At 45.8% G+C, this 13,900-nt stretch overlaps 1 protein-coding gene across 1 annotated transcript in view; it reads left to right on the forward strand.

The window, feature by feature from the left end:
- LOC147718734 (sodium- and chloride-dependent neutral and basic amino acid transporter B(0+)-like) overlaps positions 1 to 13,900 on the forward strand; it is a 746,574-nt gene that overhangs the window by 253,136 nt on the left and 479,538 nt on the right. Inside the window, exon 5 of the mRNA XM_086966771.1 lies at positions 11,178 to 11,313. Coding sequence (XP_086822897.1) covers positions 11,178 to 11,313 — 136 coding nt within the window. The remainder of the gene's footprint in view (positions 1 to 11,177; positions 11,314 to 13,900) is intronic.

Consider the following 13,900-nt stretch of genomic DNA (forward strand, 5'->3'; position numbering starts at 1 on the left):
TCATTGCATTGAGATTGGGAGACAAAGGGAATAGTGTATTCCACAACCTAATGGGCTAGATTGTTTAGTATTGAGAAAAGTTCCCTAAAAGGTTTTTATATTTAGTAATAGCCTGGCTAATGTATTCATCTTTAACTTTCTTAATCTCAATGTTATAATTAAATATGGCATTTCTATAGTGTCTCTTATCCACTTCTCTAAAATTGTGCCTATGGTGAAGACACGTGGATTCTTTAAGGCCCTTTCTCCCCGGCATTGTTGAAATCTTAGTGAGAGCACCAGAGATCCTCTCATCAAATTCCTCCCCTCTTTCAGCAGCTGCAGGCTGATCTAGTAGATCTAGAGCCTTGCAAAATGTTCATTACTAATGGCTCTCCTGGTGCAGGTTTTTACCACTCTTTCTAATGTTCTGTCAGGGAGTTTTGGGCCCACTATATGGTCCATTATGATGGGTGTTACTGCGCGGTCCGACCATGCAAGAGCTAGTGGTGTCCAAACCTTAATCAAAGGGAGATTAGTTAAAATAGGGTGTGGTATATATCATGCTCACTGGGTTGAGCCTTCCCCAATTCTTTAAGCCCTGTTTTTAAGCTGTAAGGTTTGATATTATCTATATTTTCAAAAAGCACTAAAATGTTGGTAAATCGCACTTTCGCCTGTCCAAACAAGTCCCCAATGACCTAGTTAAAATTAGCTCTGGGCCCAAGGGAGCACTAGATTAAAGCCCTCAAAAGGCTGGTGATGGGGTTTATTTAATAGTAAATGTCAAGCTTTCAGAAAAAGAAATGATCTCATTGGAGGTGATGCATGTTCAAGACTTTTTTAAAAACAATGGTCACTCCACCTCCCTTTTTCTATCTCTGTCTTTCCTGACAATCTTATACAGTGTCTGGACCACTTTTCTCTCTATAGCAAATTTCAGTAAGAAACAATATGTTGGGTAGGTTATCTTCAGTAAAGTCAAATAAATAAAACCAGATACCAACCATTTATCCAAAAAGCTTTTGTTTTCTCTACCATCTGCTTGCTTTATTATATTTATATTTATAATTGGAAATAGTGTTGATGTTGAGGATAGAGGGGTTAATATCTTATGAGGTATTAATTTCAAAATCACAGGAAAAACATTTGAAATAAGTAACCTTTTACCGCATTTCTGTAAGCATTTTTCATATATCCGACCTGCGTGAGTGTATGGCGTTGTCGTAATTCAGCAAGCTCTTCAGGGTTAAAAAGGGCTTTGTGTTGTGCACTGGTCATGAGCCAGGTGCAGGTGTGAACCAGGCAGGCTTGCGTTTGGCCCACCTCTGGTGTGTCATCAGCAAGCCGTGGGGCATATTCTCAAGAACGTGTGATAATCATCGCAACAGTAACTTACCGCAACTCCCAACATCGCAGTCTTTCGAGGGAAAATTACGCCGTGTGAACCAAGTATTCACAACACGGCGGTACCATGCGATAGTCACCTGCACTGGCTCCCCGTCAACAAGAGGATATCCTTCAAGCTCCTCACCCACGCACACAAGGCACTCCACAAGACCGGCCCAGCCTACCTCAACAGACGACTCTCCTTCTACATCCTCAACCGCCAGCTACACTCCGCCGACCTCTCACTCTCCACCGTCCCGCGCATCTGAAGAATAACCACCGGTGGGAGATCCTTCTCCCACCTCGCCGCCAAGACACGGAACACGCTCCCACTTAGTCTACGACAGACCCAAGACCTGCTGACCTTCAGGAGGATACTCAAGACCTGGCTGTTCGATCAGTAGCGCCCCCCCCAACGCCTTGAGACCCTCGTGGGTATGTAGTGCGCTTTACAAATGATTGATTGATTGATTGATAGTCACCAGATAACGCCTCAAATGGCTGCGTTAAAATTAACGCCATGCCACAAAAATGCAAAAAACAAACGCAAAAAAAGCTGCGATGAGGCCAAGCGCGATACAAAAAGCTGTGGCAACCCTGCAAATCTCACGCTTATGGTTGGAAAATGCAATATAAAAGTAAAACACGAAAACACACCAGAAACAGTCCAAAGTGCGCAGCAACATGGATGCACCCTGACCGAGCACTGAGGCCAATGAGAACCCCACAAGTCCCACAGACCACCAGCAAGGTACAACGGGGTCGGAGAAGGCCAGGGAGAAGAGGGAGAGGAAGACGGGGTGCATTCTGTAGGAAAACAAGATCGGTGTCACGGAGGTGTCAGAACACTACCATCAACTGACCCACAATCAGACTACCTCGAATGCAGATGGAGAGTCAAGGAGGCCAATGAAGGAGGCCAAGAGGCGCTGGCATGACGTGAAAACCTAAACCAGGCACCAAGATGCCGTCAACAGGAAGGCAGCAACGGCAACAGGAGGTGGGAGTCCTGCGCCACAGGAGGAGCCAAAAGAAATGGGGGCCAGTAATCAGTGTGGAGACGGTGCATGTAGGTGGGAGTACAGACACAGCTCCAGAGGACCTGACACAACAACAACAGGGTGATAAACAAAAAGGGACTGGGGGCGAGGGGAGAGGGGCACAATGGCACACATGCACAATTAAGTAGAGCACACTGCACACCTACAATGACCCAGGATCATGTCCCTCATCCCCGTGGCACACGCAGCACTCACACATAGCAATAACAGCACATCCCATGGCAATGTGGCACCAAGTACAACACCGACACTGGAAAAACAAAGGACACAACTGGGTCCGCACATGCGCAGAGACAGGACACTCACATTGAATAGAGCAAGAAAATGTGAGATGCATATGTATGTGTACAACCTCACATCCGTCACGTAGTCCAAAAGTCCCCTGTCCCCCCTCAAATTGCCAGCACCGCCCAAACAGTCACAATGTACATTGTCACACATTCTGCATGTCAACAAGAACAATGCGCCAACATACATGTCAACATGCATCTCTCCTTCACATTGCAGAGGGACAAAAAACACCTCCAGCATGTCAGACCAGACAACCCATCAGTGATGCGGGAGACGACCACCACAGTCCCGGCACAGACCACACACAAGGAAGCACCGGCCACCACGGCTGGCTCCCAACACTTTACTGAGGCACACATCACATTCCAATGCAAGGTTTCAGAATGCCAAAAGGAGGTGGCCGAACAGGTGCAGGTGGGCCCAGAGCTCATGGAAGCTGAACTGGACCACATACATGGATGTCTAAGTCCCATCAGGGACCACCTACACCCCACAAAGAAGACCGACACTGAGACAGAGACACATGCAGATGGGCATTCCCAGTACAGAACCACGCCCAGGGGCACGCACATATCAGTCACACACCCATGTTGGCTCTGCGTTCGGTGGCCCAGTCCACTACCCTTACAAATTGAGTGGGTGACGACAAAGCGACTGGTTCAAGTTCCGACCCGTTGTCTACGGTGACATGTCTGCGTCCACTGTACACAGCACAATGTAATGTTGTAGAGCCCAGGACCCTCATGCATACAACAAGACCACAGGGACACACACATATATCATGTAGAACTGGCTACAGGCACGTGCACCCGGCCCCTTTATTGGCAGGGACACATGTAAAGTGACGCCTGTTCTGGATGTGTGTGGGGTGAGTGTAAGCCAGCCCTCACGGAGTGCTTGCTGCTGGCAACAACTTGAACAGTGGAAACCAGTGCAATGAAAACAGAAAACACCTGCATAACAGAGTCAACTGCTGAGCAACATGGAGGGAACTGGAGCAAGTACAGAGGTCACCCAACATGCAAACAGAAGTGTCCGTGAGTTGCAGTGCACTGAGGTTGGGGCACTAGAGATGAGCGCGCTCCTGTGAAGAAATTGCTAGGATTGTGTCCCTTCAGGTTATTCCTGATGCAGCTGTAGTGGGGGGGGGTGTCACTCCTGCATTATCTTCCTCATCATCGTCCCTGGTCTCCCACACTGCCTGGGTTGACATTGCTGTGTGAGCTCTCCACAGCACATAACCAAAACAGTAATGGATGATGATTTGTGGTGCACTGAGTTAGTGGCACCTGGAGTGCTGAGCAGGGGAACAGGCAGAAGATGGCATCCATGACAGGGGCGAGCAACTCCGTCAGTCTGCCAGTATGGACATTTTGGCACCGGCATTTGGCGTTTGGAGTTGGTCCTGGTGGTGGTGGCATTTACCTCCTGCGGTGATGTGATGTCTGGGCCGGTCAGGACTTGATTTGATGTGTGAGCCCTGGTGTGCCACAGTTGAGGCTGGAGGCAGCGGACAGTGCAGGGCCACAGGCCCAAAGCATGGATGACCCCATTGCCATAGGCCATCAGAAGAAGGGGTCCCAAACCTGACCAGCACAGAGTTAGTGGCCCCGGATGCACAGCGTCCAGCACAGGCACCCCGCTACTGGACGGTGACTTGCGGTGCAGTCATATGGGCCACACAAGCTGAGTGGGTCCTCATCAATGTCCGAGGTGTATGGGACGGAGGGTTGCGGGGGACAGTGGAAGGTGTCCTGCAGGGCATGATGCAGAGGTTTGATGTTATCCGGAAGCAGCAAATAGAGGAGTGGAAAGTTACAGCCACGTTGCCAACACCAATTTGGTAACAGCCACATGAGGATGAAAACTACCCCTAGTTAATAGACTCAGACACCACCAATGTAGGACCAGAGAGTGTCCATGAATGTCGGGGAACAGACATTGTGGCACCTTGGGCTGGCAGAGAATGCAGTCTGTGATGATGCCGGTACACTGATATGAACTCCGCCATTGCTAAATCAAGACTCTGTGACCCACTGGACCATAGTCTAGGCCGGAGGCAGCGGTCAGAAGTGGCCCACAGCCACATGTTGTTGGCTCGCGATGCACAGAGTTAGTGACACCAGGGTAGTTGTCTGTAGTGTTCGATCACCTTCGTAACGATGATCCTATTCCCTCCGGACAGCAACGCATCATCCTCTGATGCATCTTCTTGCGTGCAATGATATGTATCCTGCCTTTGAATAATCGATGTTCAGTTCCAATTCTGTGACCTACTTGTGTGCTGTGTTGGCCGGGGCAGTAGTCCGCATAGGCCCCCAGACACGTGTGGTTGTAATGCTATGCACAGACTTGGTGTCACCACATCAAAGGAAGTATAGTGACATAAACTCTGCCTTAAATAATGTTCACTACCATGGTTAATCAACACTCCAACATTCCAAATGTGTGACCTACTTGACCGTTGTGTAGGCCGGGTGCAGCAGAAGAGTATGTCAACGAGAAAGGAGTAAAGCAGGGCTGTGTAGTGGAGGCCGAGATGGTCTGAGGAGGCTGCCAGGGTCGCGGGCCTCGGTCTTGGAGCTTACAGCGGCACATGGTGGGCCCTCCTTGACAGCCCGCAGGATCGCAGGCAACTTCGCTCATGAGGAAGGCGTCAGCCTCGTGGCGGGATGAGAGGCACCGCCCTGGCAGAGATGTTGGGCATTCCAGAAGAGGACCACGCCCAGGGCTACTTGCTTTTTATTCACACCCCTACGCTGGCCTGGCATACGCCAGGCCATCCCAGTCTGCTTACGGGGGGATGTAACAGGCAACATTCCTGCATACTCCCCCACTAGCTGGGGTGACATGGTTGCATCCACTGTCCACTACACTCCATACACCAGCGGTGTATTTCGACATGGATATGGGTGTTTTCTGCATACTGTGGTCTGTTCAGCACATCGCTGCCACTATTTGCATTGTGTACTTTTTCAATCAAGGTTCTCCTGCCTCCTTCACACATGCCTGGTTCCCACCTCTCCTCACATTCCGCTATTATGTGGCTGAGGTGTCATGCCTCGATGGTTCATGTTCATGGCTTACCCAGGTTACCATTGTAAATAGTTCTGTCGTGTCTGGTGGGTGGGCATGATGTTTTGTATGTTGTTTTGTATCTTGTATGTGATTTTGTGATGTGTGCATTGTCAGAGTTGTGAGTTGCATGTTTGTGGAGTTGAGGTATGTGGGGTATTCATTTGGAACTTGCCAAGGGGCTGTGCATTTCCCTTGGTGCCCTTCTGGTAGCGCTGGTGGATGATGGAATGTCGGAGGATGAAAGAAACATGCACACTGGCTGGAAATTTGGCGAAGGCGATGGTGAAGATTCCACTGTGTTTGGATGTTGCCTGCACATTGATGTGAAACGTGTGCTTTCTGTTGCAGTGATTGTGTGCTGTGTCACCAGGGGGCACATGTAGGACATGTGTGCTGTGTATTGCCGCCAACATGTGCATGCATACAGCTATGGCGTATGGTCCTTGCTTGGTCTCCAGTAGATCCTGCGCATTGTGGTGGACATATATATACTGGGGTACCAGGCGGATGATGGCATCCAGGACAGGTGTGAGGGACATGGATGTGAGACTCCCCTGACTCTGGCGGTTGTTGTTTGGGGTACCAGAGGCCAACAGGTGCATCACAGCCAGCAGCTTTGTGTGGGGTAGGATGTTGTTTGTCCGCTGTGTTAGTGCCGTCGGCCTGTTGGGCAATGATGATCAGGATGCATAGAATGGTTGTCCTTTTGAGCCTGTAGTGGACAATGGCATCCTCTAGTGTTGAGTTTGTGAGGCTGGTGCATTTCCTGTGGGTCTGCTGTCTATGTGCTGCCTCCGTGGTGGTCCGGAGGGGTTCCAGAGGGGGGTTGTAGTCCTGGGTTGGGTGGTGGTGGGTGTTGTTGCCCTATAGGGGCTCTGGGCAACATTTTCAGTTCCTCGGGGGCATCTGTTGTTCTTCATGTTTGGCTTTGGGCTGTGCTCCCTTGGCTGCTGCTGGTTGTCATCTGACTTTAAACCAGGTCAGAGCAGCAGGTGTTAATTTTCTGCTGCTAACGCGCATTATTGGATGTTTCTTGGTCTTATCGCAGATGTGGCTGGTTGTTGTGAATGTTGCAGAGTGGTGTTGTCGCGGCTTTTTGCACGCCTACTCTGCATCTCATTAGCGATAGTTGCCAGGGTTTTCTGTGGAGATGGTTTTTGCAGCTGCTATCGCGGATAAACTTGTGTTATGGGCTATTTACACCAGCCTGTGAATGGGGTGGTAACGTTATTGCAACTTTGGCTGCTCCTTGAGAATATGGCCCCAGGTGTGTAAAAATAGGGATGGACTCGGATGCAGCTCGAGTGATTAGCAATGGCTTATATTAATTCAAGCATTCCATCTATCACTTTTTATATTCTTAAATGTGTAGCCCTAAGTGGAATAGGTATGACAGACTTGGAACCCGTGCACACTGTGTCACTGGAGCCAAGCTTTAATTGTCTGATGAGCCCTAACCATGGTGAAACCAGTCCTAGGTTCCTTTTTTCCAGTTCCGGGAGGACCAAGCGTGGCAGTTCAAACTAGAGAGTACCCATTGCAGCAGGGTCAAGATCGATTTGCATATGGCATGGTCTAAATTGAGGTGGCAAGGTGTGCAAAATAACGATGGACTGAAATGTGGCTCGAGTAAGTACCAGTGGTTGAGAATATTTTAAGCATTCCATCCAACACTTTTTTGTATACTTTATTGAGTAGCTCTCAGTGGAACGGATAGTCCAGATGTGTGTCCTGGGAACAAACTATGAGCCTGATTCACAAAGAACCTCAGCATTTGTGATGGAGGCCACAGATTCATGGGGGAGTATCCGCACTTGGGGCAAATCTCTAAAATGAGAAATCTCATCGCAAAGATTTCACCAAGAGTGCGGAGACACCCCCATGACCGCAGAGCCTCTGTCACAAGTGCGGAGGCGCTTTGTGAATCAGGCTCACAGTCACTGAAACCATGCAATACCTGTCTGATGAACCATACTTAGGGCAAAACCAGTCCTAGGTTGCTGGTGTTCTGGTCCAGGGAGGGCCTGGCAGTTCAAACTGGACTGTACCCATTGGAGCAGGGTCAAGACTGATTTGCATATGGCTGGTGCCGGACGGAGGTGGCTGGCTTGATAGTCACCATCCTCCTGGAAGGCAAAGGTGTGGCCTCTGACAGCATGAATGTAGAAGTGATGTAATCAATGGCCAATTACCAATGACTAACAATCTTGGAGGTGGGACATAACCAGCTTGTATATAAAGGGATACATTCACAGCTCTTCCTGTGAAATGGAAATGTCAAATGGGGCTGTCAGGAACTGCAACCATTGATTCCCAGAGCTACCCTAAACTTTCAGCCTGTGCTCCCAAAGGGAGGGTAAGCGAGGGAAAATCAGGTCTATGACTGATGAAGGGAAGGAAACCTCATCTTCAGACTGTAGCGTCTAGAGAAAAAAACTATACTCCTGCAGCCAGACAAATAATTGGATCATCTCAGTTGAGTCTCTCTAGACAGCAGACTACATTGGCTGTCGGGAATTCAGAAATCAGTGGCAAGTGCCCAATTTAGGACTGACAATCTCACTAATACCTCCACAGAACGCTCTTGAACTCAGAAAGAAAACATTTAGAAAGAGGAAAACTACTGGCATATGAAGACTTAACTTAACCTGACTCGCAAGTGACACATAGGGACTGGAATCGCTCTTCAATGGTCAAGTTGGTGTCCTCGTGTTAACCACTATAGGGAAACTCAGAAAACAGAAGGAGCCCTAATGTCTTCAACTCATTCAAAATCAAGCCGCACGGCTAGTCTTTAAGCTTCCTAGATTTCATCACATTACTCCCCTTCTTAAATCCCTCCACTGGTTACCCCTCACTGAACGTTCTTTGTTTAAACTTGGCTGTTTGATCTTTAAGGCATTATCTGGATCCGCCCGTCATTTGTGTCTATCAAACTTAAGCCTTACATTCCCAATCGTGATCTTCGTTTCTCCACTAAAAACCTATTGCATGTCCCCCGCTTTAAAAGGAAGAAACGTGGTGGTCAGTGTTTTTCCTATTTGGTCAGTGCTTTTTGGAACTCCTTACCGCTTACTTTCAGAAACACAGCTTATTATATGGAGTTCCACAAACTGTTGAAAACATGGCTGTTAACACAAGCCTTTGCTGAGTAGCTCTTCCTTTACATCTGTCCTTAGCGCCAAGAAACCGCCTGGTCATCGTGCGCTCAATAAATTCCTTTCAACTTCAACTTCAACTTCAAGGCAGGTTCCCTGGTAGGAGAGAGTCCTGATGCCTACAGCTTGCCCTGGGGATCTGGGAGCTGCAGACGTGTCGTAGAGGAACTTTCTTAACAGTTGGAGAAAAGTGAGAATTTTCCAACTGCAGAGGACTGCAACAAGATGTTGAGGTTAATGCAGGAAGGGGGCATATTTGTTCAACTGAGAGATTTTGCTGCACTGAAAAATACTTCAAAAGACCTCATGGAGAAGGTGTCTGGCCTCTTGAAGGCATGCCAACCTACAGCTTCAAACCTTGCCCTTCTGGGTGGATTTTGAGAACCAATAAAGTGCCTAATTCAGAAGCTATAACCTTGCTTCGGGGTGAGGCAGCAAATATATTCCAGTGATGAAGTGACCTCATCAACAAAAGAATCCAGATTTGTCCCACACAGAGCTTTTGGCAGCAGGAAGCCTAATGAAGGTATATCTGAGTTACAGGGACCCTGAATGGCTTTAGCTTTTGGTGTACCATGAGTTCCAGAAAAAAATACTAAGCCTTAAGTTAAAAGCTGAAACTGAGAGACCATCTTGGCCTCTCTGCATTCCCCACTCCATTGCTTTTAGCCACAAACCAACCCTGCCAACCATTAACTGCTCTTCTGATTGAAACTATTGCCTCAAACATTTTACAATTCATAACTCTGTTAGAATCATTTTGATGTCTTTTTTTCATTATTTGTTTATCTATTTCTTTGAACTGATTTTTAAAATGTATTGTGTTGTTTTTCTGACGTTAAAATTGTTGATTCTACTGGAACCTAGCAGATATTTCTCTGAGGAACTGCCTGCTGCTTGTGCCACAATTACAAGTGGTTAAGCAGAAACAGATTATGTTTAATAAATTGGTAGTGGAAGTACCTCCCAAACTAGTAGACTAGTTTTGGATACCTGTTCTTTGTTATAATTTGACTTGACAAGCTCATCATCTCACCCTTTCATCTCTTCTACACAATATATAATTGTCCAACTGCTATCTAAGGAGTTTTTATTCTTTCTCAACAAAAAAATGCCAGCTAACAGCTCCACTGTGTACATAATCAAACATTCAGTTTCTAAATGAAAAATGTGCATTCAAATTATTAACCAGTTCTAAATTATCATTGTTTTTAAATCTGGACTTCTTCGCCAAAGTAGCATCATGTACAAATTCCAAACTCATTAAGCACAATTTCTATGGAAAAGTATCTAAACTGAGGGCCCTATTACGATGTCGGTCGTACGATCGTCCAACCAATATCATAGCAGGAATGGAACCACCTGACGATTAGTCGGAGGTTCCATCCATCAGTATTAGGATGTGGCCGCCCTATGGCAGACAAAAACATACATTTTTCTATTGCTACTTGTGTAGCGGCCAAAAAAGGGCCTAAGCAAAACTTGCAATTAAAAAATGATATTTTCAAACATCCTGCACAGGGTGGCAGGCACCATAGGCAGGCACCATAGGTACCCCTCAGGGCTCATAGTGGACCTCTAAAGTCACTTTCCACCTGCCTTTTCATGGTGGGTTGACCGCCATGAAAGGGCAGGCGGAAAGTTACATCATAATCCCCACGGCAGAGCAAAGGCTGGCTCCGCTGTCATTTTGGGATAACAATTCTGCCTGCCGACCTAACGGGCTCTGTGAGCCTGTCGGAAGCAGTGAATAATTCCCAACCAGGTTTCCCTTCTACCTCCAGTATCATAATACGGCAGTCAGACGGAAAGCCTCCAAAGAGCTGTGAATTGCTTTCAGCCCGACATCATAATAAGGGCCTCTGTGATAAAATTTGTGTTGTATTGAACTGTTCAATTTTTCAAGGAGTTATTTGAATTGCAAGGTGGGACAATAGCTGTAGTAGCTAAGTTTTCTTGTCACTAAATGTCTAGTAACCACTATGCTTAATTGACTTCAAAAACTGAAATCAACTTTAAAGAATAACCAGTTCTAAATAATTGGCCATTTTTAGGTGAAACCCATAAAATAGTACAAGAGCTATATACTAGGGGGCTGGCAATCTATGTGGCTCAATAGGTGAAGAATATGTTTTAAGACTACTTGATATAAGAATATTGGTTTGAGAATTATGATATTGTATTTTATTTCTGGACACTAACAATGTTTCTATTTATATAGGTATCTGTAATGTAACTTCTGGATCTAACAGTACGGTTGCTGTGAATTTGACGTGGGTAAAAGCAAATAATGAAACCTGCATAAGCAACAGTACTATACTAGACAGTGGTACACTGCTAAGCAAGGAGTATTGGGAGTAAGTACCAACCTGATGAATATAATGACAATCAGTTAAATAGTCAAGCCAAGACATTGCATTCATTTGATGAACCCTGTCCTTAGTATCTGAATTCATTCCACTAGTATGTACATTGAGCCTCTAGAGCCAAGAGAAGTTCAGAAAATGCAAAGTTTCAGAGATTCAAGCCAGTATTAATTGATGGACAAGGATATAGTACATTATATCTGAACGAATTGGTCTATTTTAACTTTTGTTGGGTGACAGTATTTTTACTCAATCTTTGTAGTCAAAGGAACAACACAGCACTACTCCCAACAATGATGGAGCTGCAGTTATCTAACCAAGTCACTGGGTAGTCAGCCAGTGTTGGAATGTCTATCATTCAGGCTGACATAACCCTCTGGGTGGATGTGACCAAGCAGAGAAAGCATTCACCTGAAAGTGCCTTGCCATAGGACAGTAAAGATCTCTTTAAATCCATGGCTGTGAGATGTTCTGACATGGTACTGCCCACGCAGCGTTTCTTACATGGGCACTCAAAAACATTTGTGATAAAAGAAGAGGTACTTGTCAAAATTGGCATATCATTTTAATCCATTACTATAGCCTTATAGCCCACCGTAGAGGGCTATACCAGCTATTAAAGGCCCTCTCCACCGTTAAAGGCCCCGAGCAGAAGGCGAGGGCCTTTAACAAGGGAGAGGGTCTTTAATAGCCGGTATAGCCCAGCTACAAAGGGCTATAATGCTATTAGAACATTCTGCCACTAGAGGGCAGAATGTTCTAACAAAAAAGAACAAAGCCTTATGGGAGTGTGAGGGGATTGGAATCCCCTCAGGCTCCCTGAAGCCTTTGTTCACAGCCAGAGCTGGGAACAAAGAAATATTGGAATGTTGGAGCTCTTGGCTTACACCAGCCATTATAAGCCCAGAGAACTCCATTATTTTCAATGGAGCTCCCAACATTCCAATGTTCTAATATAGGACAGAGTACTGTTTCTGAGCACAGGTGGTCCAACTCACCTTAGAGTTTTTATATGGAAACAAAACTCAAACAGTTGTTATTGGGGGCCTGACTGATATAATACCATACCAGAAGGTCTTTCAGATGTCTACTCCTCTTATATGTGAAGCTATGTATGTCATGCAACAACTGGCCTACGGTAGAATCACACTTGAGGATGATCCAATTTTTGCATATAATGACAGCTACCTATTTTGATTTGTTCCTATAGGTGGTAATGAATCTAGTGTTGTCTTTTTGTCACAAACAAAACAGAATGGCCCCCCTTGATATACTATTAATACACGTCCTTGCCTTCTTCTAGAACCCATTTGGTGTAGCCCCTCTCCCCTGAATCTCTCTAGCCTGATAGTCTCTTCCTGGGTATAGGCTTTTCTAGAGTTGAAGTTTCTTTTGCCCTCATCAGTTCCTTGTATGTAATGTTCCATTTCATTACTTCCAGGTGGCTGCTAAAAGCATTTAGGAGACTGTTGCCTGTGTGGGTTCTCTAAATAGTGAGGATTTAGGTTTGTTGTCCTGACTGTGACCAATATATCCAGAAATAACAGTTTGTTTTTGCTGATAGTGTAAGTGAAGGCAAAAATCAAACTTTTCTGGCCTACAAAATCCTTAGCACATTGTCCTGAACATCTCCAGATGATGAAAAGGTCATCAATGTTGCGAAGCCACATGACGGCCCTCTCCATGTCTTCCAGGGTTGCAGGATTGGTGGAAATCTACTCACCGCACCAGCCTATGAAAAGGTTTGCAAAGCTGGGGGTGAAGCAGGTCACCTTCGCAGATGTAAAAAAAAGTTGTTGATGTATTATATCAATGCAATTAAAAATATTGTTCTGTAGACAGCCCATAATCATTTCTTTGAGCAAATAAGTAAAAATGTCTTGCTCTTAGGAAATGCGTACAGGCGTCAATCCCTTGTTCCTGAATAATACTAGGTAAAGGGATCATACATCTAGAGACACGTTGGACCATTCTATGCCTTCTAGGCAAGTTAGAAAATCTTTAGTGACCCTTTATGTAGGATGGGATGGCGATAACAAAATCTCTCAGAAAAAATACACCTACTTAGATGTGTTTTTAAATGCTCTTGCCGGAGAGAAGAAAATAGGTCTCCCTTGACAATTGCTGCTATTCTTGTGTAACTTGGGAAGCAAGTACAATATAGGGATACATGGATATTCAGTTTAAAGATGGCTGTATTTCTTAAATTGTATAATGCCCTGGTCCCTCCTTTGTTATAGCTTTGTCTAATACTCCATAATGGAGTGTGTCTATGCTGTCCTATATGGCTTTGTATAAAACGGCCTGTCGCTCAACTGTCTCATGGCCTCATTAATGCATAACTCAACGGCTAAGACCACAATGTTGCCCCCCCCCCACCCTTGTCCGCAGGACAAATGACAATGTCGGAGTCCTTAGCTAAATCCTGTATTGCGTTGTTTTCCTCATTTGTAAGATTCAACCCCATATTCTGTTTCTAGTGCCTCAGTTCTTTAAATCAATGATGTCATCTAAGATGTCATGAGTGATGTCACTGACCATGTAATGATTGATGTAATATGTGACTTCATCAGCAGTG

Source organism: Lissotriton vulgaris, chromosome 4_1 (assembly GCF_964263255.1).
Source record: "Lissotriton vulgaris chromosome 4_1, aLisVul1.2, whole genome shotgun sequence".
NCBI classification, from domain to species: domain Eukaryota; kingdom Metazoa; phylum Chordata; class Amphibia; order Caudata; family Salamandridae; genus Lissotriton; species Lissotriton vulgaris.